Source organism: Xiphophorus couchianus, chromosome 17, assembly GCF_001444195.1.
Source record: "Xiphophorus couchianus chromosome 17, X_couchianus-1.0, whole genome shotgun sequence".
NCBI lineage: Eukaryota > Metazoa > Chordata > Actinopteri > Cyprinodontiformes > Poeciliidae > Xiphophorus > Xiphophorus couchianus.
Genome location: NC_040244.1, coordinates 2460473 through 2484291, shown reverse-complemented (window position 1 = coordinate 2484291; position 23819 = coordinate 2460473). Strand labels below are relative to the sequence as shown.

The 23819-nt window shown below is 41.8% G+C and overlaps 1 protein-coding gene across 23 annotated transcripts in view; it reads right to left on the bottom strand.

The window, feature by feature from the left end:
- Positions 1-23819, bottom strand: part of celf2 (cugbp, Elav-like family member 2) — a 285915-nt gene that overhangs the window by 76353 nt on the left and 185743 nt on the right. For 21 of the 23 annotated variants that reach the window (XM_028044204.1, XM_028044183.1, XM_028044189.1 and 18 more), the window contains one exon: positions 15144-15340. In XM_028044204.1, the coding sequence (XP_027900005.1) occupies positions 15144-15321 (178 nt within the window). In that variant the 5' untranslated portion in view covers positions 15322-15340. Of the gene's footprint in view, positions 1-15143; positions 15341-16283; positions 16533-21232; positions 21326-23819 lie in introns of those variants that run through there. The other 2 variants (XM_028044205.1, XM_028044191.1) reach the window with 2 other exon arrangements.

Genomic DNA, 23819 nt, shown 5'->3' with positions numbered 1-23819 from the left:
GAGTGTGTCTGCAAGTTTTTCTTAGTTAAATATTCTTTAGGTTTTTTCATACTTTGGTTCATTTTTAGGCTGAAGTTTGTATTGTGATCATGTCTACATCGATTGGATAATAAAGACTCAACAGAAAAATGTTCAGTTATTGTTGAACAACCAACTGATTGGTGTTTTCTCCAAACTGCTGTCTGCATGTGTGGAGAGAAAAATAAGTCAATCTAACATAGAGCTGGATAATAAATATCGCGATAGATCAATAAATTTTACGTCTGATAGAATATTCAATGTGTAGAATATCTCTGACTCTGATCCAGAGTGAGGGATCAGAGTCAGGTTGGTGGAATCAACTAACTCCCTCGCTCTTTGGTTGCCTAGCAACAATCTGTTGAGCAACCGACACAGGTGAAGGTTTGGCCACCGAGCTTCATAACATGGCTGAGTTCAGCTCCACAGACAAACTGTGGAATAAACAAAACATTAAAAATAATCAGGTAGAGCCTGACTGACAGGCTAAAGCTGCTCCATCATGTTTATCTGGCTCAAAAAATAATGAAATGAAGGTTAAATAGTGGCCCAGTCAAAGCCTGGACTTTAAAATGCCCGAGGTGTGTTTGGTTTAAAGTTAAGCAGGATGTAGCCTTGGAGCCACATTAGCTGTTAGCGTAGCCTCGGCCCGCAGCATTACTACTATTATCATTCCAGTTGCACCGGTGTTCACATTTTGGCCCCCGGTGCGCCATTTGCAATTCCAATAAACAGTGTTAGCCGCTAGCCACAAATTACGATTCCAGTGGCGTTTCCTGCAGAGCTGGACATGTGAGGGTTAGCTTTTGGTGTTAGCATTAGCGATTCTGGCGGCATATAGCATGCAGGGGGGCTGGCTGCCGAGGCTGGAGCGCGCCGCCGCCGCGCGTTGAGATTCCCGAGCCGTCGCCGCGCCTTGGAGCCATGCAGCATGTGGCGGATCGTCCCAGGTGGTGGGCTGTCAGGACGGGGATCAAAGAGCAGAGGAGCGGACCTCACACACACACACATTTACACACCCGGGTGTGTCACTTCCACCTGTTTAACAGTCAGCACACTCGCTCGCAGAAAAAAAAACCTGCAGTGAGTCACAGAGTGACACAGTTATCTGAGGAGCCTGTCTACAGCGACGCGTCGCATTTACACAAACACGCTTTAAAAGTGCTAAAAATGTGCTGCCGACTGGCATAAATGCTTCTTCCGGTGGTTTTTGTGAGTCTTTTCTCGCAGCACAAACATTTACTCTGAGGCAGAGAGGCTCAGAGCGCCGAGATCCGCTCTGCTTGAGTTGTTGAAGAGGGACTCTCAAAAAATACACACCAGAGACGAGCGCACACAAATTCCAGGAGAGGGTAAATCTATTACAGGCTGCTGCGTGTGTGTGTGTGTGTGTGTGTGTGTGTGTGTGTGTGTGTGTGTGTGTGAGAGAGAGAGAGAGAGAACAACAGGAAGAGGAGCTAAGAGGACAAGAGGAAGAAGGGCAGAGGGTGTGCACCACAGAAGAAGAAGAAGAAGAGGGATGGGGGAGGAAGAGGTTGTGAACAGAATAAAGAGCAGAGGAGGGAGATGCCGGTTCATAAATGCTTCATGGAGGCTGAAAGGCGGCCTTTGACTGAGCGAAGACCTCCCCCTCCCCAACCTGTTTCTGTCAACACATCCAGCCTCTGGAACAACAGAGCAGCAGCTACGGTGGTCCTGATGGGTCAAATCGACCTCACATGTCAGCTTTTACTTAAAATCATTCCCAAATGCAGCGCAAAGATTCACCTTCACTTCTTCCACATTTTACTGCAAACTTTAACTTATAAAACCATAAAAACAGGTTTTAATATTAAATCCTTAATACTGATTTAAAAAATCATGTAAAATAACATTAAAATGACGAATCTCATGGCGTTGAAGCTTAACAGATAATATTGAAAAAATAGTCATTTTTAACACATTAGCATCAAATAATTACCAGTATCAGTAATTTAAATTAATCATGCTAATAGCTGTTCATTTTGAAGAAAGATCAACACGAGGTGAGCCGCTCACATCAGATCTGACATTTCAAAAGTAGATTTGCTTAATGGAAAAACGACAAATAAGAAAAAACAAAAAATTGATTAAAACATTCGGCGTTTTATTTTGGCCAAATCCAAACTGCAGTGGAAAAACTTTTTAGTATCACGAGTCACATGAAACCATGAAGAAGAAAACGACAGGAAGTGGTAGCAGGACGATGGAGCAGCGTGTTTATCAATGACTTATTAAACTTATTCACATGATTCTAATTGTGTTTCTCATTTAATGGAAACAATGCAACTGTAAAATAGTGTATTTTGTGCACATTTATAACATTTACAACAGAAACAGCAAATGGTTCCTTAACATTTCCTGCAGCTTTAAGATGCATCTCACCTCCAAAACACCTGAACGAAGGAACGACAGAACGAAGGAACGACAGAACGAACGACAGAAAGAAGGAACGACAGGACGAAGGAACGACGGAAGGAAGGAAGGAAGGAACGAACGACAGAAAGAAGGAACGACAGGACAAACGACAGGACGAAGGAACGACAGGACGAAGGAACGACGGAAGGAAGAAAGGAAGGAACGAACGACAGAAAGAAGGAACGACAGGACAAACGACAGGACGAAGGAACGACAGGACGAAGGAACGACGGAAGGAAGGAAGGAAGGAACGAACGACAGAAAGAAGGAACGACAGGACAAACGACAGGACGAAGGAACGACAGGACGAAGGAACGACGGAAGGAAGAAAGGAAGGAACGAACGACAGAACGAAGGAACGACAGGACGAAGGAACGACGGAAGGAAGAAAGGAAGGAACGAACGACAGAACGAAGGAACGACAGGACGAAGGAACGACAGGACGAACGACAGAACAAAGGAACGACAGGACGAAGGAACGACAGGACGAAGGAACGACGGAAGGAAGGAACGAACGACAGAACGAAGGAACGGTTCGTTACCACCAGAGCTGAATGACTGCTGATGAGGTGATTCAGGGTTTGTTGGACTTGAACAAGCTGCTACACGAAGTGAATTCTTTGTTGTTTTCATCGTAAAGAAATTAAATACAAGTATTTACGGAGCAGAAAATAGCTTTCTGAGTTTCCTCTGCAGGCGCCGTCAGGCTTGGCTTTTATCATCACCTTCACAGGTGTCGCCACTGAAGAGGATAAAGCTAAAAAAGAACAACATGCTCATGCAAAGGAGACAAATCAGAAAGCACTGCGCATGAATGATGTGCAGCCGCCTTTTATTTTGTCTTTTACCGACCCGAGGTGACCAAATGAAATGCAAACCTGCTATTTATACTCTGATGAGAAGCTGCACTTCCACACTGAGATAAAGAGGCAGACTTTCACAGGGCAATGCCCCTTCTAAGCAGAGATGGCAGTTTCATGGTCAGCTAATCTTGTTCCAGGATTACCATCTGCAGCGCAAATCAAAGAAAAGCAGCCAACACCGAAAGCGACAGAGGCAGAATCGAGTCAAACCGTGTCATTCCGAGAAGCAAAGCAGCAAATGTCAGAAGCTTTTTGCTCCCAGGAAACCAAATCCTGAACAAAGTAAAGCTGGAGTGTGCTCAGCATCAGATTCTGACAAGAAGATGGCGAAGCCTGAGAGGACAATCATGTGCCTTCTTGGTGGACACTTCACAGCCTGACCGACGTTCCCATCAGAAAGTATCAGAACAGGTTCTGCTCACGTCTTCTGGGTGTCAGCTTCCACTGGGTTCTGCTGAAAATAAGAAAAGACAAACTGTACGCAGTCGGTTCCTCCAGTGTGACTGAGGCTGAAAGTCCCAGCAGAGTTCTGAGGAAACGAGCCGATCCGTCAGAGACCAAGTTAAACTTTAAGTTCGAAAAGAACCAAAAACACCCAGAAGAACTTTACTCAGAAATCCAGTTACCAAACTTTGGGTTTGGGAGATTTAATTTGTTTTCCAATAAACTCGTTGGGTTTCAGTTTATTTGGACGTTGAATTCAAGTCAAACCTACAATAAAATTAAATATCAGAGTCAGGCAGTTTTACAGTTTTAGCAATGAGAATAAAGTTTTAATATTAGGAGAATGAAAAATATAAAATATGAAAAATAAAAAAGTAAATATCCAGGCCTTTTCTCATTGAAACAACTTTATTTCTTTATGTTTTTCTGGTCTTTATTCTGCTAATATTTTCATAACTAACATTCTCATAATGCTCTATTATACGACTCACAAAACGGATGATTGAAATAAAAAACTGTTTTTGAAAATATTTCCTATCATTTGTAATTTGTTTTCATAGTTAATTCATGAAAGACAAAAATAACTTTTAAATCCAGAGAATCGTTTCTTCTTCTGCATTTTCTGGTTGAATATTTCTAGAAATTCAGATTTTTTTTATTGATAATACCATCAGATTTTCATCTCTACATATTCTTTATAACCTTCCCTGACCACTGGAAACCATTTACTTCATGGTTTTTGCCTTAAAACATTTAAAATCAGCAGAAAACAGCCAATAAAACCAGGTGAGAAGTGGATAAGAAGCTGATGAACATCCCAGATCCCTGCGCTGATGTGTGGAACATAAATAGGTTATGATCACGTATTCAGAACGTCGCCGTGCAAAACGCTAAATCACTCCACACTGAATCCTCATTTCAGGCTGAGAGGAGAAAAGGAAAAACGTTTACAGGTTATAAAGGCCGACCTGCATGCTCTGATAACAGCCCTTTTGTTTCCTTTGTGCTGAAATAGGATGAACTCCTGCTGAAAATGATGCGGCTGAAATTGTGAAAAATCTGCTCCGAGGTAGCAATTCAAGCCGGCAGTTTAAGTGGCGATAAGTAATTGGTGTTTAGTTAAAAAAAACAGAACGAGAAAGAGAAACGCGCTCCGGATGCGTCCAGAGAATAAAACATTTCCAGCAGCTTCAGTCTTAAAGATGGAAATAATCAGAAACTCTTCAGTTTATCGCTCTGCAGTCATTTACCTCAGAATAAGACAGAATAATAATCCATATTCATGATGATGCAATAAAAACTGGAGCACAAGTTTGAATTTACAGACAATTACAGACACTTCCACTAATATTCATTTAAATCTACTTCAGAGTCCAAACTAAACCGGCTCTGAATCTTCCAGGTACAATCGGTACGGTTCATTTAAATCACTTTGTCTTTAGGATGTTTCAGATTAATTCATGGACTTTCTTCACAGTGAAGCCCGGAAACGTTTCATTTTCCTGCTAAACGTCGAGCTGTCCAGGTTTCTGGTGAACTTTAAGGATTTTTTTAACTCGTCTACTTTGTGCAGGAAAGCAGCCCCACATCATGATGCTGCCAACACGGCTGGCAGGACGGTCAAAGTTCAGGTCTTATGTAAGTTTCTGAGATGCTAATCAGTTCCTACTGTTGTAAACACCTTGTTGCCATGGTTACGCATTATATTAACTGTCCCAACATAAAAAAAACAGGCAAAAATCCTCCCAGAGGGAATAATTGTTCAAATAACAGAAAAATAAATAAATAAAAGATTTACATGAATTATTAAGAAAACAAATGGCTGAACTTAAAATAAAAACTTTCCTCTGATGTTTTTGCATCTCTTACGGTTGCTGCTAATCCAACAGATTAATAATCTCTGTTACTGATGCAGATTTTCATTGAGATTGTCCTGGAAGTAAAAACTTTTCTCAAAACGAGGCTGCAATTATTCAGGCTGAGTTTATCTACAGGAAATTTAGAAGCCAGTAAGTGTTGGAAATCTTTGCCTCTGATTTATTAGAGTAATATTTGCAGGTCTGAGGGGATGAAATTATCCTGTATCCATAGTTTGAAAAATTTACATAATTTCTTATTTCTAAGTGTTAAAATCTTCTTTTTCTTATTACAGCTGCAGGTTTGAGTCTGCTGAGGCTGAATCAGCACATGGGGAAAAGCCCTGCAGGTCCAGAGGAAGGGGAGGGGGGTATTAAATGTGGGGGAAGTGCCCAGGCCCGGCGGCACCGGGGGGCATTAGGGGCCGTGGCCCCCTGGACTGGACACTGTTTTGTTATTTTTACCTGACATTTGCTAACTTCAGTTATTGCTCCAGTAGAGGCTTCTGTGGCTCTGCCTTCTATCTCCCAGTGACTCTGTTCAGCCGTTACGAAAGTTAAATCCATCGTTAACGTGTCGTAACGTGTTTTTCCGAGCCGCCTTTAAACGCTACATGAGCGCTCAGATGGTTTTAAACCTGCTGCTGCTGTGCAGAACTTTGCAGTTTTTCCCCCTAAATTAACAAACTGAGCTGATTAATGCAGATAAATGATGACTAGCTAATGATAATATATCACGCTAAGCCTGTTAGCTACTAATTGTCTGCAGCTCTGAAGAGACCTCTGCACTGAACCCTGTTGAATCTGGTGGTTATTCCACCAAATATTCATTTCTGAACCTCCTGAGTTCAAACATCAGTGTTGTTGCTTCTAAATGAATATTAACTTCTTTTCTTTGCATTGTTTGAGGTCTAAACGCTCTGCATCTTTCTGTTATTTTGACCATTTCTTATTTTCTGCTAATAAATATTAAACGTTTGCTTGTTGTCAGTAGTTCATAGAGTAAAATGTTCATTTTACTTAAACATAAAGAGTAAAACCAGAAAAACTGAACATTTTGGTCTAATTTTTTTGCTGTATGTTCATTAGTGAGTTTTACTGCTTAAATTCACTTGAGTAACTTTTTGGGGAAAAAGTATTTATAAAAGTAGTTTGACTGAACTTGACTTTAAATAAATAGACATCAGAGATCGGAAACCTTCAATTTCTGCAACATGTGAGCTAAAGTTTATGCAAATTTGAACATAATTACTCCAAATTTTATAGACGTCACTGTTTATTTTGTAGTAATAAACATGGTTATTTTTATCTGAACAGTTACATTATGGTTTATTTAGTTATAATACAGTAAAACTTTGTTTATTCTGTCCCTCCACAATAAACTCTGGAGGCTGTTAGCGCTGTTAGCACCCGAGGCCGGGTGCTAACAGCGCTAACAGCCTCCGGGTGGCGCCGGTTGTGTCCCTCCCCGCTCGGCGTCCGGCCCCTGAATGTGTGTAATTTGTGAGTGACAGCGAATGACGGGGAGCGCAGTCCGGATCTGACAGAGCAATAAATTAGAGATTTACCGATGGAGAAACACAGAGCGGATGAGTGGAAGGCTTCAAACAATGGCGCCTCTCTGACGGGCGTTTGGCCGACGTTCTAATCCTGTTAACGCGGGACTCGGTCCAACTCACAGCACTTCACAAATCTATGCAATCCACTGGTTACTTTGGCGAGGAAGCACCAGCCCCCCCACCGCAGAGACAACAAGAGGCGTTTTTCTGGGAACCAAAGCCAACGTCTGGATGACCCAAAGTGCTCCACAAAGCATCTTCACTCATAACCAAGCAGCAATCTCCCCGTCGCTGAGCCATGCAGCAGCAGAAACCGGAAAAAACCCAGATGAGCTGAAAATCCACACAGAAAAAAAAGCTCCCATTAAAACCCACCTGCAGCTGCTCTGTAATTGGGCCTGGGTAGCGACTCAAAAAGCCAACGTCTAGTTAAGGCAATATAATTGGCTGCTCTGCTTTAGGAAAGAATGAAATAAATCAGTCCCCCGTCTCAGGTCGGCCCCGTCTCAACCGAATCCATTAGAGCAGATAATTGTTTTGGACGGAGCGGCGTTCGCTCAGCGTTGCCATAGCGGAGCGGGGGGAGGCGGTTGGACGCGGAACCGGAGCCGATCGGGAATCAGAGGCTCTATTCTCTGCCTGAGTGTTTATCTGGAATCATGGCTGCAGTTTTCACCAGATTCCTGTTTTCATCTCCTTCTATACATCAGAACGACATTTAAGTCAAAGGCAGCAGGACGGCGTTCAGACCAACAGATTACTGTGCAACATTTCTGTCAAACGTTTGAGGTTCAGTCTGAGATTATTTCATCTGTTGGTTTGTTTCTGCAGGTTTTAACAACAAATTAACTCAAACATCTGATGGCTGGTTGGAAAAGAAAGCAAAATTAAGGATGTCTATTTGTGATAAACTCAAACAAACTGAACAATATTAACCTCAATTTATAAAGAGCAAACCTGAAATATTTTTTAAAAATTGTAGCTTGGGAGGATGAAACCCCGAGATCAGAAATTAGGAATAACAGTAATATTAGCTTCTGCACTGATATGTTTCCACTGTGTGTGTTAAACATGTGAGGCGTATTTGGTGTCTGAAGTATTTATGGTTTTCAGCTTTTCGTGGTTCCAATCCTCTTTGATTCACTTTGAAATCCTTCCTCAGGAATTCAAATCAAACTGTTTTCTCATCTGTTTCTTCTTTCTGTGTGTTTTCAGCTGCTGCATCAGAAACAGCAACATTCTAAATATTCCTCAACTTTGCAATAAGTTTTTACTTTAGGTAGATTTTGGCTTTTCCAAAAAAGAGTTAAAGTGCTAAAGAGGAGATGGAGTTCAGGCGTGGCGAACGTTTACCTCACGTTTCTGATCCGATGTTTCCACTGTTACGTTAAAATCACGTTTCTTTCTCTGTTTTAAGAATTGCTTGTTTGAAAAGCATCAAACGTCCAGCTGTCCCTGCAGGAGTCCCACTGGGATCCGTCCCAGGACCTCTGCTTGGTTTGAAATTATGTTTGTACTGTAATTTCTCAATATGAAATTAGTACTAAAAGTTCTGATGTTCTAGTTTTAACAGCAGGAAAACAACCAGAGCTCATTTTTGGTCTAATTTTGATTATCTTTATGTTTTTATTTCTCTTTATTGTTGACCTTTTCATTTCTCAACCACTGGAGTTTCACTGCCCAGCTCTCCGGTTTGCCTCGTTGTTTTCAAAACAACATGGTGGAGAAAATATAATCTGTGAAATTAATACTGTCTGTAGCTCCGCCCACAGCCTTCACGTCATAACCTGTGATGATCTCTAAAGCCTGTCCAGTCTTATCAACTGGACAATAAATGTCATTTTAAGGCCCTGATGACACAACCTGACATGTCTGCTTAGTAAAATATGTTGATATTATTCCAAACATTCTCCAAAAATCTTAAAAATCGACTTCCTGCAATTTAGATTTTGCAGTTTCACATTAATTCCTGTAAAACTTTTTTCTCTTCTGCTGTAAAACATTCGTCACCTGCTTGTTACCTGCAGGCTGGATCTGCAGCATCCTGATATTCCCTCCATGATGTATTTGCTTTCCATGTGGCTTGCAGTTAATTTTTCATACTTCCATATTTCTGAATTATTTCCAGGTCACGCTGTGCACAAAGAATTTGGTGCAGAAAAGAGCCACTTAATGAAGACATTAAACTTATTGTGTGTGTCTCAGCAGCTCATGTGGGCTATGGTGCATCATTAAGATAAATGACATATCACATCCTCTGCCAAAACCCCGACACACACACACACACACACACACAGCAACACACCCGTCATGGAGCTTAAGGTTGTGTTTTAGCAAGAGGACCATTTTCTGTTTACCCCTCTGGCTCTCCTTGTCTCATTCTCTCTTTATCTCTCCCTGCATCTCTGTCTCTCTTTCAGCACAAAATGGCAAATTGCTCCATTTCTCACTCACTCCTCTTTCCTCCACCGCTCATCCAGTCATCTGGTTATTAACTCCAAACACATTAAACCAACACAAGTGCCACCAATATTCCCTGGCCTCTCCTCGTCGGCATAGACACACACATATACACAACAGACCTGGGATTTTACCAACAACAACGAAAAGCAGCTTCATGTTGGACCCAATTAACACTTTGGAACCAAACCGGAAAATCTGGGAGATTATTCAAAGTAACGAAGCTCACGTCCAAATCAACTCGCGCAGTTTATTAATTTTGGCTTCTAACTAACCTAAACAGGCTTAAAGAGATCAGTTAAAGTTTGTGTTTTTGGAAGCAAAGCAGCGATCCGGATATTTCTGGGTTTTAGGGAGACGACTGGCGTTTGCTGCAGGAATTTGGTTTTCCAGGCTCTCAGACACCAGATGACAAAATTAATAATGAGTGGAGGATTACACCGATCCACTGATAACCACTTAGTGGTTTGATGAGAAAAACTGTAGTTTAGCCAAAGCTTTCAGTGGGAATTAAATCCTTTAATTAATCATTTATTTACTCCTCTTCATCCAGCGTTGGTCCAGATCTGATTTAAAGTTATACTTTGCAGTTTGAGAAAACAAAGAATTTCCTCAATAAGCAGCAAATCCATTACATGTATCTAATATAATGTAGCAGAGCAGCTAGTGCAGAAAATAAAAACGTATTTTCACTTCCTTATCCAGAAGTTTAGAAAAACATCTGGAACTTCAACATTAATGAGGTTGAGAAGGAAAACTGAACTCATGATGAGGCGCTTCTTAAAGAGAAACTTTATCAGCGCTAATCGCAGCTGCTGGGAATTTGCTCTGATAGGAAGGAGAATTCAGTCGTTTTCTCGTTTCTCAGCTGCTTTTCTTTCGGTTTTAAACGCTTCAGACTTTCCACTTTATTACACATACCAGTAATCATGGACAGATCTGCTGTGATCTACTTTTATGAGCAGAATACCTTGGTTTGTACCAACATCTGGTAATAATTTCGTGTCAAATTAAAACATATTTTCGTAGAGAAACATGTTTAACACTTTATCCAATGGATTAGAGTGATTTCACACTGATGTAACTGGTGAAAACTTCAAATATATAACAATTTTAACACATTTTTATGGTGTTTTGGCTCTATAAAAACATAACGGTACAAACAGAAATCAGGCAATCATCACTGGATCAGGTCAGACCTTATTCAAACTCAGTTTCATACAAACAAACCTCCAAATGTTTCCGTTAAGCATTCAGCCAGATAAAACATGATTTAACTCATTCTACCAGGAGGACATCCGTCATGTTGAGTTAAAGTTTTTTCTGATTCTTCATTTTCTGAAAGGTTTTTACAGCTGGTCTTCCCATCCAAAACGTTTCGCCTTATACACAGGAGTCAAACTCCAGGCCTCCAGTCGCTGTCCTGCAGTTTTTAGATGTGCCACAGGTACAAAAGACTGGAATGAAACGGCTTAATGACCTCCTCCGTGTGTGGATCAGTTCTCCAGAGCTCTGCTAATGACCTAATTATTTTATTCAGGTGGTGCAGCAGGGGCTCATCTAAAAGTTGCAGGACAGCGGGCCTCGAGGACTGGAGTTTGAGACCCCTGAGTCTATATTTATCAAAAATTTACTTTCCATTTTTTATTTGTCACTCTCAATATCCACGTATGCTTAGGAAAATGTAAATAAATTTAATGCAATTATATTAAAGTTAAAAGGTAAAACAAAACCTGAGTTATTCAAGTAATTAATATAAGAAACTTGTATGAACATCTGTGCATCATCAGCATAGAGGTAGAAACATAAAACAGGAGAACTGAACCCTGTGGAACTCCACGGCCAATTCAAACTAATGTTATGTTTAATAATGTTTTTTCTTCAGCTGTGTGTGTTTTTAAATTACATTTAGCTTTAAATTTTCTCCCTTCTGTTCCTGTCAGTAAAAATGAAGATGCTCAAACACAAACTAAAAATTATTTGTGTGTAAAAACAAAATTAAGTGGAGGACTTAATGTCTATTAATCTAATTTATTACATTTCTGACTTTCTGACTTGTAAATAAAAAAACAATCTTGCATTAAAACTTGACAAGTATTAAATATTTTTCTTTAATGCTTCATTGGAAAATACGTTAAGGTTTCATCTTTCTAACACCTGCAGCGCAGCCTCGACTTTCACACCTTAAAGCGACCAAAACGATGAACTATTTAATACGAAGATTTATGATGAATCATTTATAAGCTCGATACTAACAAAGTTTCAGAAAAATCTTCAAAATAACAAGAGAAATCCAGAGAAACTCGTTGGAAAACAGTTTTCTTCACTGCTGCCTGATGGAAGAAAACAACATTTTCAGGTATAAAAACGACAAGCGCATAGAGACACATCTAAGTGATTTTTAAGGTTTGACACGATTATTTTCTTGGATGAAGCCTTCGCAGTTCCTGGAGAGATGTGAGCCGGCATTACAGAAACAATAACTCTTCCATTCACATCAAATCTCTTGTTTATATTAAGTTAGATTATATCAGATTAACTTCTGCTCGCAGAACGAAATCAGAAAAGCAGCGCTGTCATTTTCAAATCCAGCTCACAACACTAATTTCCCAGAATTTAACGAGGATTTATTTTGTTTTCCCACGATCCGGTCCAGGCGTCCTCAGAGAGACTTTATCACGTCGCGTTTGTTTCATCCGTTTGCTGCTCAGGTTCCTTTCAGGAATGACAGAAAAGGCGACTAATGAGGATGCAGACAGAACCGACACTAACGAGCTCGCACCGATCCGAGCTGCTACTTTACCACGAAACAGAGACTGTGGGTCAGCGTGAGGCGAACCAGGAGGGCTCATTTGCCCCAAATGTTTTTTCCGCCCAGCACTGTGGCTAAATTAAAGTAAACAGAGCGGAGCCGGAGAGGCCACAGTTGAAATTTCAGCAGAGAGGCGGAGGCAGATGAGGCCAAACGGCTTACCTAACCAGCAGAAAGCAGCAGCAGAGAATAACAAGGCCAGAAGAGCTCAATCAAAACACTTCCTCTCAACGCCTTCACCTCTCAGCAGAGAAAAGATGAGGCGCAGAGACACAGAGAATGTCATTTTGAGCAGAAGAATGAAAAGCATGATATGTGGCTCCCCACCGACGACGCAATGCTCTTGACTCATCAGCCATAAAAACAACTCATTTCAAGGGTGCTGAAGACTGAGCAGGAGATTTGATGGAGCTGAAGGATGGGAGGGAAGAGGCTCAACCCGGGGAGGCGGGGCCATCCGAAGGCCAGAACAAACATCCAGGGAACACGACGAGTCGGACTGGCGTTGGCTCAAATGACTCAGAGGAAGCCAGAAAATAAATCAATCAGTCGTGAGGAGCAAAGGGAGCGTCTTTAGGAAAGAGGAAACTAGATCCAGTTTGGAGCATCTTTTGAGTTTTACTGGTTCTGTGTTTCCATTAACCATCGAAACATGAAGATTCAAAAAAAAATTCACTCAATTCAGAAACAACAAGTTTCTGTCCCAGGATGAGGAGGAGTTTCAGTCGTATCCAAACACTTTCTGTGAGTCACATGATCAACAACCGGATGTTACTACTGCCGGAAACGCTGAAGAAGACAACAGGAAGTGGTGGGAGGATGATGGTTTGGTTTTTTCGGACAATGTGCCGCCGGCTCCATCAGAGCTCTCACAGCATCACAGTTTAGAAAAGGTTGTTAAAATTTCCCACAATGTAGGCGGGGCTTGTCACTCCAACGTCTCCTCTGATTGGCTGAATTATGATAAGAACAGTCTACATCTATCTCTGCTGTGTTTTTAATGACTTATTGCATCAACAAACTTATTCTCATGTGATTTTAATGTCATTTCTTGTTCAATAGAATCACTGGAATTATGATATTTAGTTTTTTCGCCGTTGGCAGAACATAAAGGGAAACTCAGCTGCTGGTAAAAACTAGTGAACCTGGATTATCTGACAGGATCTGAACACCTGTCGGTTGGGTTTGATCACTTTTTACCGTCTTCCTCCTGCAGAACGTCGAGCTTTACAAGCACAGGAGGAATGGAGAAAATCTTACATCAACGCCTTTAGGATTCCTGGGAGTTTTTCAAAGCAGGACTTGTTTTTTTCCATTTTCTATTAAAACTGAAGGAAACTTTTGCTTTGCTTCTCCCAAGGTAATCGTGGAATTTCATGTGCTTAATATCTTGCCTCATTTTAAAATGTATTTCCCGTCTTATTCTTATGTTTGTCTCTACGACTTGTGAGCATCTCACAGATAATTATTGCAAATTTAAGCTGAGAAAACTCCTGAAACTGTTTCAGGCTAAAAAACGCCAAAATGAAATAAATAAATGATCTCTGGAGCTAATCATCAATGATTGATAAATGACAACAATCTCCACAAAAGAATGTATTTACAAAAGATTTCTAGCCTGAACTGTTTTCTTTTCTGGACAAAACCTAGAAATTACGGAGTTGCAAACGTCCCATAATTTATTGCTCAAATCTAAAGTTACTTTATTTTCACAACTGATAACCACATGTTAAAAAGTTTATTCATCAATTATTTATAGCTTATTTGAACTATGATGCGTATAAATAAATTTGTAATTATTTATTATTTATTAGAAAATGACATATTTGGCCCTCCGTAGCCATTGACCTCTTTTACCTTAAATTAAGTAAAAATCAAATTGGAAAACAGTTTTAATAATTTTTCGGTCATTTTTAAGCCATTTCCAGAAAGTGAGTGAAAAATCAAATGATTCATCAACCATTCATAAGAATCGTGTAAGAAATTAATCTCTGGATATTTAGCATCCAACTTTATCCCTCATATACTTAGATTTTTAAACTGATTCTGCAAAAAAAAAAGCAACTAGGAAAGTTTAAACACCAGAAACAAAAGAAGCCATGCAGGTTAGAGGTGAATAAACACGATGCTTTATGAAGAGTCGAGTCAGAAATGGGAAGTAAAAGCTGCTTGTCTTCCTGATTAATCTGGTTAGCAGTTGGACGGAGGCGTCACGTCTCTCCTCCTGTCAGTCTCTCCTCCCACTCCCCGTGTCTCATCACAAGTGTCATCAGCACCCACTCTGCCTGACGCGTGTTAATATGGCAACACCATTGTCTGCCCATTTGTTGCTGCCGTCTCTATTGTTTGCTCTCACACTTGACAAATTCATCAAAGGGAAAAAGAGAGAAAGGGAATGGGAGGGAAAATAGCAGCAAATCACGCCGTTTTCGCACAATTGACTCTGCAAGTCTGTCAGGGTGCGTCTTTGTCTTCAAATGGTCCACAAAATATGAGCTGGCTTGTGTAATTTTGCACGTATATGATGTGTTCAGCCATTAACCATCCTGGAATTGGCTCTTAAACAGCAGCCACTGAGCATCCATGAAGTGAAAGTGGTTCTGCGTCACGTTTGGATGGAAACGCTGTTTTCCCTTCAGAACCAGCAGTAAGAAGCGGTGTGTGTGTGTGTGTGTGTGTGTGTGTGTGTGTGTACCTTTGCTCTGTGGAGGGTTCTGGCTGCGGTCCCGGAGGATGTTGATCTGGTAAACGGCGCCGTACGGCTCAAACAGCTCCTTCAGCTCCTTCTCCGACCAGGAGCGCGGGATCTGACCCACAAACATCTTGATGGCATCCGGGTCCGGCTGGTCCGAATGCTCCAGCGCCCCGTTCATCTTCCCGGCCGTGCCGTTACTGTCGGACAAGCAGAGACACACAACGTTACGTCCCAGAATGCAACAGCTACAACATCAGGATCCTCCATGACGGCTAGAAGCGCCAGAAGCTTCTGAGCCAAAACAAAACACAGAAAAGGATCACAGAGCAGATCTGAATGAATCTGTGCTTTTAGCTACAGAGCGATATTAGGTACAGACTGAGATGAAGTCAGAATATTGGTAAAATAAAGTTGCAATGTTACCAAACCAAAGGTGACAAAAATGCAAAGTTTTGATAGTTATCAATGTCTGAAGTGTAACAGACTCAGTCGTTTCAAAGTCCTTGATTTGATGCTGATGTCTAATAAAGTATTTTCTTATTTGTAAAACCAATACCAAAGCATAACTTTCACATTTTAATTTTTAATCATTATATTTGCGTAGAACTTCTCATAAAATGACTTTATTACGACCTTTAACTGGAGATATTATGACTTTACTCTCCTATCATGACAAATTTATGCCGAATCCCTAAAACGCCATTCTGGTATCGTCACAAATTTATTCTTAAATTATTCCTATTTATATCAATAGAAAACTACTAAAAGAAACAAATGATCTAAATGATCTGGAAGAAGAAATTAGATCTGGAAAAAAAAAGCCTTTAGCACCAGAATTTTTTATTTTTAATCTTTTTCAGAGAAACCGCCGACCACATATGAAGCAATTAAACAAAAAGCCACAGTTCCTACAGAAATAAAGCAGAGCAGAAGGGAGGGACCAGTGGTGGACTCCTGGGGTCAGAAAGCAGCTCCTCAAATTTACATAAGTTTTTGGTTTAAGTGGTAAAAACTCGGACTGCAGAATGAGAAGCTTGGTTTCAGTTTCGCTTCAGTCCGACCAGCTAACGGCTCCTTTCAGTCCCTATCAGAGCCGTCCCACATCGCTTCAGGTCAAACAGAAAGAATTAGATCAATTACCTGCCGGCTCCCTGCAGTGATTTTAAATACCGAAGCAGATCTGAGAAATGCTTCAAACTCCCACACGGTTAAAACAGAGAAAATCCTCAGGACGAAGATCTTCTGTCCTGAACCTTGGAGATCATTTGTTCTCAGGAATCTTAGAAAATGCCAAATATCTCAAATCTGGAGAACAAATCCAACAGTTTCATTTGGAGTGAAAAAGCCTCTTCACACCATAACAGGGACAGAACCAAACTAATAAAACTCTCGGGTTCCTTCGCGGCTCCACACTGCCGGGCGAGGCGGCTTTCAATTCCGCTTTTACTGCCCGATATCCCTGAAACCGGCAATTTCTACACTCACTGACCTGACATCAGCAAACTGACTTCACTCCGATGCTAAACGTGATTTCTGCAGGCTGCAGGCGGTGCAGCGACGGATCTTCAGAGTCAATAACTCCAGTTTCATTCCTCAACCGCCAACAAAGCCACAATACAAACCTTCACCATTTCTTCTGCTGTTTCTCCATAAAAACATACGAACCGCAGAGAGAAGTGGAGATGCTTCATGAATGCACTCACAGGCCACTTTAATAGGTACACACATTCAGTTGCTTGTTAATGCAAACCATAAATCAGCCAATCACATGGCAGCAGCTGGCTGCAGCAAGGCATGTAGAAATGCTGAGTCTGGTTTGTTTTAGTATTTCACAACCAGCCGACCTGCTGGTAGATGAGCCACAGCAGCAGGAGACACTGACCGTCTTTCCTGTCAGCTGCAAACAGGAAACTGAGGCTACAAGTCGACCAGAACCCGACGACAACAGTTTGGACAAACATTTCACTAAAGAATTTGGTGAAAACTACGGATCATGGATTGGACTGTTATCCTGGATTAGCTTAGCTTCTTGGCCATCGTTTAAACCCCACAGCCCAGCAGAGTGTTGTTGCTAACATCTCCAATCTTTGACAACCAGAGCGGACTCGTCTTTTCATGACGTCTTCCAGCAGGATGATGGATGTGAAATGAGGGACGACGAACAACATCGAAAGAAAAAAACTTTTCGCCACTTGGTGTGAACCCAAGAGCCATTTTTTGTGTCACTAGCTTGACGTTTCACACGAATGAATTTCTCTGGTCACTTGCTTAGAGGAGGGTAAACATGGCCTAAAGCACCTAAAGCACTAGGCCACCAAGCTCAGATCCTGGTTTCCTGAACACAAAAACAAGCTTCATGTTCTCCATTGTCAATAGATATTGATCCAATAGAGCAGAGATTGGTTTGACATCAGTGATTTGTAGATGTTGTGTCAATGCAAACTGAAATCTCTGGGGAACAAACACAAACCTTGTTCAAGGTTTAAGAAATGGAATCCAACCAAATACAACATTTTCAAATTGCACACCTGAGCTGTCAGGTGACCAAATCAGGGAGTTCAGCCTTTTACACCTCACTAGTAATAGTTTAGACCTCTGGTTCTCCTACCAGAGTATCTTCTGGTTCTGATGACCTCAGGGCTTCATGGCAGCCATGTTGGTGGGTTTGGGTATATGGGGGATTTGGGCACAGCAGATACTTCCATGCCCCATCACTCCAGCTGCATTTCCACATCAGGGATGCATAGAAAATCCAGGTGAAGTGCTTTCACCCTTCTCCAGTACACACTAACAACACTTATCTTCACAAAACACACTTGTCCGTCCATGAGTCTGGAATGCTAACGCGAGCCGGTCCCCTTTGTTCAGATGTGTAAAGACGAAGAAAGACTCTCGGTACCGAGGCCTGATGGACTGCAGAAGGCAACAGAGCATGCACCAGGAAAGAGACTCAAATGGCTGCAAACACACACACAGAAACACACAGCCATCAAAGTCTGTGGTCTGTTTAAAATGGCAACGAACCAATTTGATGAAACCAAGTCAATAGCCATGTTGCTTTATTGCTCTACTTTCCCTTTTGTTATTCTGGGCATTAGAGAGGAATTGCATTATCTTAAGAGGGAAAAGCAAAGCCAAATCCCAGGCTTGGCCCGCTGACAACACTAATGCCACATTATAAAGCTTAGCAGGAGTAACAGAGTGAGAATGAAGAAAGAAAGCGGGGAAAAGTAAAGAGAGATATAAAGAAAGACTGGGTGGGAAGGAAAGAAAAACACATCCAGACCTTTGAACGCGGGCCATCCATCTTTTGCAGAAAGAGCCGAGGCGCTCGGCAGAATCGCCCCATTCCTTAAACGACCTAAAGGACATGTCAAATAAAAACGCCAAGACCGGGGAGGGGAGTCAACGAGCCAAACCCGAGCTAACTGTCCTCAGGGCAATAACCGCTACCCACTAAGCTGTCCGATAAATCGTACAGGCCCCGGCGCGGAGGGAGCCGCCGGGTTGTGGCTGATGGGAGAGGAAAGGAGAGAAGGGAGGAAGGAAGGAAGGAGGAAGGGAAGGAACGAAATGGTCGCAAACTGTCGCTGCGTCCCGATCAGAAGCTGATGTTCCCAAAAGACGACTGGACCTTAGGAGCGCCGGCGGTTGCCGAGTTCAGACCGCAGAACATCATCCCTTCACCCTCTGACACACACAGCTGATGTTTCAGGAACGTAAGAGGAGACAATCCCTCTTTGTTGGCTGTTTGTGAGGCTTGCGGGGACCGAGCGAGTCCGAGGGGCCACAACACAATAGCCAGTGTCAGAGGAGCGCCTTCCTCGTCCAGGACACTGGACAACATTCACTCTGCCTGCGAACACAATAAATAGCTTCACGCCGCAAGCCGGAAGGCGTACGAATGCTCACAGAGCTATCTTGTCTAGATTGCATGCTCCATCTTCTCCCGAGGTGGTTGGAGTAGGCGACTCTTCCTAACTATGAAGGAATGAGCGCCCCTGTGGCCAAGAATGACAAGGTGTTATTGGAGGAGCTTTAGTGTGCGACTGCATGTTTGCGGAAATGTGTGAAGCTCAGCAGGAGAGTGTCCTGGGGCTCGGATTAAGTCGTTGAGTGGATCCACTGCTGCCATGGCTTCTCCATCACCCTCCCTTTTTCCCTCCTCTTCCCTACTTTTCTATCTCTCCCTCTCAATTTGAGCCAATTGTCTGCCTTAATGGCTTAAGTATTGCTTCCATCTCTCCAGTCTCCCTGCAGCATTGGGGCCACGGCTGAGGGCTGAGCTACACTCAGTGTGCTCGGTCACACTGTAAGGAAAGTGTCTGGATGGGTCTTTGAAGCAGCTGCTGAGGGCTGTTATTCCCACATCTGACGCATCAAACAGCAGGCTTGTTCAGCCGAGCTGAAGCTGCTCTCCACTGACCAGGAAACCTTTTGTTCCAGGCTCCTTAAAACAGCAACTCGGCAGCAATCCTCAGCAGTTTATACAGTGAGACACCTTCAGACTCACAAGTAATCTATGACTTTATTGGACCGGATTAGCAGGAGGAGCCAACAGGAGGTTGAAATAACCACTGAAAAATGTTCTATGACATCATGAATCCACTGAAAAACATAAATAAAGATATTTACATTCATATCAACCTGAATCTCTTTGGAAAGTCAACTGAAAAGAAATTAAACCTTTACATTTAAAGTGTTATTTGTTTATCTCTCAAGAGTTAATGACAAAACCCAAAATTCAGCTTCACTAAAGATCAAAAGTTTTCATAAGATATTAAATACAGAAATATTCTCTACAATCTCCTGAATTCTTCTGTGTTTTTTGTTGAGATTATCTAAGATATTGCTAAGAAAATGCAGCTTTGGAAGCTGAAATACCTCGGAGAAATGCTAACTGACATGCTACTGGCTGCTCAAGGCTGTGGATGTTAGCTTCTGTGCTAGCGCTAACACTGAGTGCATTAAGGCATATTAATGTATGTTTGGTGTTTGAACAATTAATCCTAAATGACTTTGGATTTATTTCACAATTCTCTCAAGGCTGCAGTTGTCTCTGCTTATATCTTTTCAGGTTTTCCTTCCACTTAACTTTCCGTTAATACGCTTAGACAATGCACTGTGAACAGCTGGCTTTTCAGTAATCACCTTTTAACCTGTTTTGTTGATAAAGATGCTTTTTCATGGTAGTTTTGTCAGCCATAATTGTCTAAATTAACAGAGCAGATAGTTGAAATAATAAATCAAAATGTGCCATTTCAAGCTGGATTACTGACATAAATGATCATAAACAGAATAATCACTGGTTTTATCTGCACAGTAAGGGTTTCATGACATAATCTACCAAATAATCTCAGTAAATTTTCTGAATTTCCATTCTGGTTCAACATCGAACTGGGAGTTTGTTGAGATGAACAGATCTGCGTTGATTCAGCTGCTTGGACTTTATTCTGATCCTCAGAAAAGCAGAAATCTGGATCCTACAAACCGCCAGGAGCTGCATGAGGAGTGAGGCGGATAAGCTTTCAACTTCTGGAGAGAAATCCAGACTAAAAGATAAATCCTTAAGTTACGCTGCTACTTTTTGACAAAGTCTGAAACAAAACAGTTAAAATATCTAAAAAGCCTTGATCTGGGGTACAGCAGTGTGTTTCTAGTCTGTAATCAGTTTTAATAATGAATGCATTTGGGGGTATTTTTTTAATCTTAGGTCTTATTTTGTAAATCTTTGATGTGTTTTCTGAAATTGAAAAACTGTGCAAATTATCCAACTTTGTGCAAATATTACAAACTTCAGTTCTTATTTACTTAATCTGTAAAAACTAGTTGCCAGGGCTCCATATTTATCACCTTGCTGGAAGCTCGCATGTTTTTTTTTGTTTAGATATTCTTCCCGTTGTCTGAGCTGTAAATATCTACTGGGAGACATTTTGAGCAGAATTTATGATGAAGTTTTCCAAGAACTGTCCTGCAATGACCTTCATGTAAAAATACAACCTTCATGTTGCCTAGAAGTGAATTTGGAGCGGAAATAAACCAAACAGAAGAAGAAAGTGTGACTGCAACAAGCAGCAGAGAGCCTTTACCAGCTGCGATCCCCTCTGCTGGCCTGGTTCACAGCTGGAGTCCGAAAGGCAGCAGGACAGAAATGTGCAGCATCCGCCAGCGGGGAAGAGACGGAGGCAGGTAAAAGCGTGCAGATGAGCCGGGGCGAGGAGTAAGCACAGCTCAGAGCTCAGCGTGCGGCGCCCCTCAGAAAGCAGCACACGTGCGTTTACACGGATCCCACATGCGTTCACGCACGAGCTGCAGTTCAGGCTGGCTGCGCTGATCCCCCGCCGCTTCTTCCTTCTGTTTCTGCTCGAAAGCACACATCCTCTCCGACTTCCTTAACCCTGCAACTGCAGCACGCTCAGACACACGACACACACACCCCGCCTCATGCACTGACACACGGCTCGGCGGCGGGCCGGGCCGCCGCATAGCGCCGCTCCTTGGCAGCATGTTGGTGGGGTGTGTAACAGGCCAACAGGGAATCTAATCTTGTTGACAAGCAGAGTGAGAAGCGCCAGCTCCCTCTCTGGAGGCACAGTGACCACGGTCAGCTGCTAACACCTCTGTTCACCGATATGCCGTCACACAGAGACAAACACCCTGATCACTGTTATCTGGACACAAAGAGAAACACAGAAGTCATGAATCCATTAGTCCTCATAATGGATCCACACTTTCATCTGTTTCTGTTTAGTTTCTGTCAGCCTCTTTGTTAAAAAACAGAGGAACACTGACGGCATTTCCATTTCTGTGAAAAAGCATTTCCCCCCTACAAATATCTTCTTTGCAGTTTTTGAATGATGGTACCAAGAGTTTAACCCGATACGACGTAGCCAATAATACTGGGAAACCTGACGTGCATGAGGGGTCAGACACTGATGTTGGACGGCCTTATGGTGTTGAGATCGGAAATATAGCTAATCTGAAATCCACATGATGTTTGGAGAGTTCACAGTTGACTTTAAATATTTAGGAGGGAGGAACGTCCATGACTGGACTTTTTGCACCAATCAGGGTTGATTTCACTCATGCTTGTAATGTGACTGCATGGCTAGATGCTGAATGTTTTACATCTGTAGCAAGGGAAGTGACCAACACCTACATGTAATGATGGGGAGGAATGACTAAATATTTTCAGATACAGTCCAACTCATAGCAAACAAAACATAAATATTTTTGAGGCAACACTACACATGACAGAGTTCTGATAAGTTAGCAAAACTAGCTAGCTTGCTGAGAATTGAAGTAAAGGCTGAAGGAATAAAATGTATTTTTCTTTTCAGTTTTTAAATGAATACTTTGTGCTCCAAGAGGAAATGTTGCTACATTTGCCCCTCAACAGCAGAGCAGCTCCGCCTGAAAGCATGAAACGGTTTGAAAAGTGCTAATTTCCTCCAGACTTTTCTGCTGCTGTAAAAAACAAACTGCAGATACGATGATCAACTTCAGCACAACTCACAACACAAGCAGCGTCGCTTTCTCCCAGACGGCCGCGGTGGAGCTTATTCTGTCAGACAGTGAAAGGCGAATTAGTGAGCCAAACTAAACGCGTGTCAGTCAGTAGTGACTGAATTATGTGGAACACCTTCAGTCTGTAACAGACTTACAGCAGGAGCGGACCGGCTCCCAGGGGCCCCGCGCCAGCCAAACCAGGGAGTGTGTGCTGCCTGTGAATCACTTGAACTTCACAATAAACAGTTTTCCACCCACATTAGGTGCAGTTCTGGCAGGCTGCAGCACATTTCAGATTCATTATCAATATTTCTGTGCTGCAGCTTTGATGGAGCCTGTATCTGCGAATAACTGTGACCGTCTGAAAGGTTCGGCTCGATGCGGGACCGTGTGATTGCCTCAAACGTCTATATGTGTGTGAGTGTCTATGCGTTCGTGGTTGCCATGGAGACGTGGCAGCACATGTGTCGCAGAGAAACGATCAGATAAATGTCACAGTTGCTTAATGAAGCTGCACCGGTGCCCTGACGCTCAGCTAGCTCTGCGCTAACGAGCTCCCGCACGCCGCCGCCGCTAATGAGAGGAGACACTCACACGGCGAGGGGAACGTGTCTCATTTGGCTCCTTTCTCATGTTTTAGGTCCAGGAGAGAAGATATGGATTATTGTTTTCTATGAATTAAACGGCCTATAAGATAGTTGTTAAAATCCAGTCAGCAACTTTTATTATCGCTTTGTTTCTGCCGCTGTGTGAGAAGAACACATTATGACAAATTAAAGCAAATATTTATGTTTAAAACCATTTTATTAGAGTTCTAATAAAACTCTAATAAACATTATGCTAAACATTTCTGGACCAATTCAGTTTTTCTTTTCTCAAAACTAATCTTGGTTGAATTGAGTATAAAACAATCAGTGACAGTAAAACCAATAATAATACATTTCCTTCAAAATGAAAAATATTTTCCATGTTATTGGACAGAATAAAGCCTGAATAAAAATGATTTCAGTATTTCTCCAAGACAAAATAGATTTGAATCATTTTAATGCAGAAGAAAACCTAAAATAATTTCTCTGGTTTTACCAACCAGAAAATCTAGAATCCAATAAAAACTGAATATTTGGATATTTGTTCAAATACCAAATATATATAATATGCATTAATACA